Source organism: Phoenix dactylifera, chromosome 2 (assembly GCF_051530095.1).
Source record: "Phoenix dactylifera cultivar Ajwa chromosome 2, Ajwa_hap1_PhDact_Kaust_v1.1, whole genome shotgun sequence".
NCBI classification, from domain to species: domain Eukaryota; kingdom Viridiplantae; phylum Streptophyta; class Magnoliopsida; order Arecales; family Arecaceae; genus Phoenix; species Phoenix dactylifera.
This window is the reverse complement of record NC_143191.1, coordinates 42,183,249-42,189,825: the sequence shown is the minus strand read 5'-3', so window position 1 is coordinate 42,189,825 and position 6,577 is coordinate 42,183,249. Positions and strand designations below refer to the sequence as shown.

The 6,577-nt window shown below is 41.0% G+C and overlaps 1 protein-coding gene across 1 annotated transcript; it reads right to left on the bottom strand.

Moving 5' to 3' along the window:
• Window positions 1-3,697: 3,697 nt before the first annotated feature.
• LOC103712734 (sugar transport protein MST6-like) lies at window positions 3,698-6,290 on the bottom strand. The gene is made up of 4 exons (XM_026806795.4): window positions 5,885-6,290; window positions 5,442-5,764; window positions 4,686-5,315; window positions 3,698-4,593 (listed from the first exon to the last, which is right to left on the bottom strand). The coding sequence occupies exons 1-4, from the start codon at window positions 6,015-6,017 to the stop codon at window positions 4,108-4,110; spliced, it is 1,572 nt and encodes a 523-aa protein (XP_026662596.3). The 5' UTR covers window positions 6,018-6,290; the 3' UTR covers window positions 3,698-4,107.
• Window positions 6,291-6,577: the final 287 nt, after the last annotated feature.

Below are 6,577 nucleotides of genomic sequence, written 5' to 3'. Positions count from 1 at the left end.
GCAAAGAGATTAAAGAATAGGGATTAGAAACTAAAAGGCAGAATAATATTTTTTTTCCGAAATGTCTGATCTTTTCCTCTTAAAAATTGATATAATGAATGCTCCTACTAGTTTTGGATGAGGCCGCTTCTTCTTACGAGAATCAACATTTTCTATCCTAATTATCAGATACTTCATTTGGAGCCATTTAGCTTCTTTTTCTAGCATTTGTTCCTCTCCTCCTTCGCCCATGTAACTTACCTCTGTTGTAAATATGATTAATTTTCAATAAAAGTCGATGAATCCCTCTTCTTCTTTTTCTTCTTTTTTTTTTCTTTTTTGCCTTTTTTTTTTTTTTTTTTTTACATAAAAAAATTATGAAATGTACCTTTTTTTCTTATTCTAATAGCTTTTTAAGTCTAAAGCCCGTATTAGAGCTATTGGGTCGGTCAAATCTTACGATATTAGAGCGAAAAGGAAGCAAGGTCTGACGCGCCTAGCCGGAGTGATCATGAGGATATCTAAACAAACGGATACGAATCTTAAGCACATCTCTGATACGGTGAATCAGACGGTCTTGCAGCAAATAAGGGGTTGGGTTTGAGCATAAGACCAACCATATCAGGATATCAAGGTAGAGAACAGGATCCAAAAAAATAAAATAGAAACAAAAAATAAAAACAAGGAAGAAACGGGAAAAGGGATCTATTGATCGAATGAAAATAAACGACGAAAATTAAAATCCATAGGAGTCCTTAAAAAGATGAGAATTGAGAGGCATACCAACTTATCAAAGAAGAGAGGAAGTCCAAGAAGAGCTCTACTTCAAGAAGAAGACGGAGCCGCGGAGGTATGAGAGAAGTCCAGAATCCGGAATCCGAGATAAGACGGGAAAGGGAAACTGAGCCGATAAATAGCCATCCAAGTTATGTTGTATTGCATGGATCACGTCCTCCTACGCTTCCTTGAGAACAATGTACTCTCGATCAACCCAAGCGTCCATTAATTTGATGGACTTCATATTGAACTTGAGTTTATTGTTCTTGAGGCATGCCGGAATACGAAGGGAAAGCGTATCGTTGATGGATGCCATAGTAATGGAAGGAGATTTGATTTCGGGATTTTTTTTTTCATAATGGCAATTGATTGATTTGTAGTTTATGATCCACGGTCTAAGCTATTTTAACGGAGAATAATAACGATACCTATTTTACAATATCTAAGCAATGCAGTCGAAATATAGCGGTTATTGGGTGTCTACGATGTATTTCTGTACTCCATATTTGGGTTTTTCTTTTTTTCTTTCCTGCGGGCGTTCTTCTTTGTATGGTTTTTCAGATGGAAATCCTTCTTTGTTTGTCGACAAGCGAGAATTTGTGGCAACCAAATAATATGGAAAACATGAACAAATAATAAATTGAAGGTCTAATAGAGACAAAAAGATGAAGAAATTTATCACCTTAAGGGAGACAAAAAGAAAAGAAACAAAAAATATGGAAAACATGAACATGCTTTGGAGGAAAGAGGTAAGTATGGAGGCATACCAATTTTTTGAAGGACTCCAGCAACAGCACTTTGAAGAACGCTGGCCTGTGAGCACCTTGGCTTCTCCTAGTGGCCATGCCCGAGTCGATATGATTAGAGTATCAGTAAGTGAACAAGAAAATAAAAGACCTACTTTGTATCGGAATAGGAAGTCCTAAACCCATGCTATATCGACACAGAGAAACTTTGTATTTTCTTTACCTACTTTGGTTACCTTATATATATATATATATATATATATATATATATATATATATACATATACATATACATAAAGCTCGTTCGAGGCAATTCTACGTACCCGAGGATATCGCTCGGCAGGTGAGGATGGGAGGTCAGCTCCAATCCTTATCAGATTTGACTCAAACTGACTCAGATTGACGGAAGAAAACAGCAGTATTTTTTTTTTAAAAAAAAGAAAGTTTCTTCCCTTTGCTTTGACCTGGCCTTCATATATTTTTCCAAGAGCTATTTAATATCCCAGGTGCCTCGTAAACAATGCCACCTACTTCTAATAGCAAGCTTCGTCACTTCGCATATACACGCGTTCTTGTATAATATTTTGTGGTGCTCTCGCCTGCTTCCCTCAGAAGAATAACTGAACTGATATTCTAATTTTTTTGGCCCTAAAAGATGAGAACTTCCAAATTCCAATAAACGTAGGCCATAAAAAAGGTCAAAAAAAAAAAAAAAACTCCATAGGCTAATTGCATGGTAATACAATACAACTAACCAGATTTATGATAACAGTTTTTTATCCACATCATCGACAGATCAAACCCAAACCAGATTTATGACACAGTTATTTATCCACATTACCGACAGATCAAACCCAAATTTCTGATTGAACTCCAACTGAGTCTTACATCAACTCCAATAGGAGGCTAGTTGGACTGGTGGGAACTATGAAGATGGCGATCTATACCACGAAGCCCTTCCATGCAAGAGTCTAAATATATGCAACCACAAATAGAAGAGTATTCCCCATTACATCCGTAAAGAGTTATAACAATGGATAAAATGAAGGACGTTCCCAAAGTGTTTTGCGTTTGATCTTATACTACGACTAACTTCTCGCTGAGATTCAACGTCTCACGTACAATTCGGACTCGCATTACTTTTTTGGATACAAGCTCGAGGATGCATTTATCTCCTTCTTTCAAGTCGTTTCCCTCGGAGAACCACCTCCACCCCTTCCCAATGTAGCCTTCTCGAGAACCAAGTCGAAACAGCACAGGCCACAGTCTTTGTTTCTGATCCCTGAGGGTGATCTCACACAAGGTCGTGAGGCCATTCGACAAACAAAACACCTTCGGAACAGCCTGCAACAATTGTGGACTATTTTTTTTGAATAAATACTTTAGATTATTTGTTTTACTGAGTTTGCAGTGTCATGAATCTATGTAAATCACAAGGCTTCCCTTCTATGTTCTGTGGGGTTAAACCCTATAGATGTTCGGCTGTCGCTCGAGAAATCAGGTCACATGGTATTAATGCTCCCTCTATTTTAACCAATAGGGTGATTACTGGCGTATCTCAACTAAAACATATTGTAGTCAGGCCTTCAGCGGGCAGTTATTAGCGTACAACTTATGGATGGCATGTTGTAGTGAAAATCTAGTCTCTTACGAGGTTTGCTACGGGTTGATCATGGCCATAGCCATAAAGAATAGAAGAATGAGAGTGGATGGTCCACCAATGTTTGTTTTGAAAAATTTATTTTAGCCAAATGCATTATATATCTTAAAATCTATATTGATAGATGTAATATGTTTCATATATTCATTGGCATCTTGTTATTTATGGAAAATCATACAAATTGAAAATTTAGATTTCTCGTACATTATATTTAATCAAACTAGAGATTTTGGTAATTTACTGGATCATAAAGCTCATAATTACCTCTCTTCTAATTTATTTTTTGAGAGCAGATGGGACTTGAGATCGAGCAGTGAGGGGCTTAGAATTTAGAAAATATTTGGTTCGTATTTCTTAGAATAATTTGATTTCGATGTATGTTTAATCATTATTATTAGTGGTTGTGGACTATTTTTTTTGAATAAATACTTTAGATTATTTGTTTTACTGAGTTTGCAGTGTCATGAATCTAGATAAATCACAAGGCTGCCCTTGGATGTTCTGTGGGGTTAAATCCTACAGATGTGCGGCCGTCGCTCGGGAAATCAGGTCACATGGAATTAGCGCTCCCTCAATTTTAACCAATAACTGGAAATGAAACCAAGAGATCAGATATACGTCGGCAATACTTTGCAAGCCCATTGACACTATTGAAAGAATTAACCATGACTTCCACAAAAAGAAGAAAACTATGACACTGGCTGAATATTAGGTCAGTGCAGCCCGATGAAACAGCCACTCACAAGACTAAATAGTTTTCAACTAATGACAACAAAAAGAAACTTAAAACTATGAACTAGACAGGGCAACCAATCTAACCTATTTTCTTTTTTCCTCTTCATGCGTCTTCTTAATCTATCTTGAATGAGATGAATGGGGTCGAAAATAAGATACCCATGCGTCTCCTTGGGTACGGCAGGCCTAACACAATTCTCAAGTTGATGATTAATTCTGTGGTGCAACGGGGATGCCCTTTGAAGGCCCCCCCATCTCGAGTTCCTCAATGTTGGTATCTTCATCAGCTACGAAGTTGCCCCAGAACCAGTGCTTCTTCCAGACAAGGATCATCTCTTCAATGGGCACATTCTTGGTCTCAGGAACGAAGAAAGCAACGAAGATGGTCATGATAAACATCCAACCAGCAAAGAAGAAGAAGAGGCCGAACTTCAAGTGGCAAAGCATGGGAAGGAAGACTTGGGCGATGGCGAAGGTCAACAACATGTTCACTGCTACGTTTATGCTTTGTCCGGCTGATCGAATCTCCAACGGGAAGATCTCGCTGGGGACCAACCACCCCAACGGGCCCCATGACCATGCAAACCCTGCAACGTAGATGCAGATGAATACCACCACAAACATAGCGTAAGTCTTTGATAGGGTTGCCACCCCGCTCGTCCCGAACTTTATCCCAATTAGTATGGCCAGCACAATCTGCATTCATGAACACCGTTCTAGTAAGAGCAAGATAGGTTTCAGGGTGGGGAGAGTTTGGGTGGTATATGTATTACTAGATCCGATCGTACCTGAGCGACGAACATCTGAATTCCTCCCTCTAGTAAGAGCTTCCGCCTACCGAGTTTATCAACCGTGAAGATGGAGACGAAGGTGGCAATAACATTGACGAGACCGGTGATAACTGCTGACATAAGGGAGGCGCTGCTGCCAAATCCAATGGTCTTGAAGAGCACAGGGGAATAGAACATGACAACGTTGATGCCGGTCAACTGCTGGAAGAAGGGGATGAGGATGGCCATCGTCAACTGAGGCCTGTACTTGCGCATCCTTATGTTGGCGAAGGGGTGCTTGACCCTCCTCGACTGGTTGCTGGCCACCACGAGGTCCTCATACTCTGCGTCGATGTCAGTGGTCCCGCGAATCTTGCGAAGCATGGCCTTGGCCTCCTCACCATGGCCGCGCTCAATGAGAGAGTTTGGGGTATCAGGCAGCTTCAGCGCGCCAATGGCAATAATAGCACCAGGAACGGCTGCAAGTGCCAGGCTGACGCGCCATCCCCATCCTCCCTTAATCTTGTCGCTGCCATAGTTAATAACGTTAGCCACAAAGATGCCAATGGTGATCATGAGTTGGAAGCCGATGTTAAGCATGCCGCGGAGACGTGCAGGCGCCATCTCTGAGAGATAGAGAGGGACAGACTAAAAGAAAAAAGAATATGTTTATATCAGATCATGATCAAGTACGTACATTAACATATCTTATATTGATATATAAACCCGGATGGCTTCAACCTTAATTTTAATGATGATTCTCTTAGGTTTTACCTGACTGGCAAATCCAATACCGATGCCGAGAAGGAGACGGCCAAGGATAAGCATCGCAACATTCACAGCAGCGCCATTGAGGGTGGCACCAACAAGAAAGGTGGCACCACCGCTGAACATGGACCACTTTCTCCCAAGCTTTCTTGTCATGGTGGACGCGAACAGGGAGGAAACGAGTGCAGCCAGGTACAGGGATGAGGTGAAGGCGGTGAGGAGCTGGCTATTGAACTTGCAATACTGATTGGTGCTCACCGTATCGAGTTCCTTCCTATGCACCGCTGGAAAGAACTTCTCCAGAAACGAGTCCATCGATGTAACTCCCCCTTAATTCCAGCCAAACAGACAAGAAAAAAAGCCAATCACCGAGCCATACCAGAAATCAGCACAACTCCTAAAACAGAATACAAACAAAGAAGATGGAACAAGCAGCGAAAGAGACATACCAGAAATCCCGACATCGTAGCCAAAGATGAGACCCCCAGTAGCCGCAATGAGACAGGCGAAGAAGACGTAGAACGTCATCTTTCCCGGGTAATCCCGGCTTCCACCTGCAGGTGCCACAACAACGTCCACCATTGCGCCGGATTAAAGAAAGATCTCCCGTTAGAAGTGGACGAGGAGGAGGAGGACGAGGAGGAGGAGGAGGAGGAGGAGGAGAGGAAAAAATTGAAGAAGAGAAAGGTTGCGTTGAAAAAGAGGAGGTGAGGACGAAGGATAGACTTGGGGGAGAAATTTATAGGGAAGTAGCTAGGAAAGTTGGAATAGAATTAGGTAGAAAATTGTAGTTACAAGTCTACTCATATCCATCGTAGAGATATTTTGATGGCTAAATCTTAGCCGTTGGTGGTCTGGATAAGGTCGAACGAAGCCGGCTCACACCTCAGGATGGAACGCTAGGGCTTTGGATAACTTCGCAAGTTCTTAAATTTAAGTTTATCTTGACTTTCTTTCTTGTATTTTTTTTTTTTTCAAGAGTAGTAACGGAATTGGAGTTGGCAGCGTGGTGGGTCTTTAGCCTTCTCTCCGAAACTCCCGGAAAATTCCGTTAGAGTGTACCTATATATGATTTTTATAGTAGTAAACAATGGTGTTGTGATTCATGATTTTCCTGAGGATATTTAAACTTCAGGGAAAAG

What these genes read in the sequence shown, in the direction of transcription:
- LOC103712734 (XM_026806795.4), bottom strand. Translation starts at nt 6,017, where the DNA reads ATGGTGGACGTTGTTGTGGCACCTGCAGGTGGAAGCCGGGATTACCCG. An exon ending in CTACGATGTCGGGATTTCTG is followed by an intron (nt 5,765 to 5,884) that starts GTATGTCTCTTT and finishes GCTGGAATTAAG; the next exon opens with GGGGAGTTACATCGATGGAC. An exon ending in GTATTGGATTTGCCAGTCAG is followed by an intron (nt 5,316 to 5,441) that starts GTAAAACCTAAG and finishes TTTTTCTTTTAG; the next exon opens with TCTGTCCCTCTCTATCTCTC.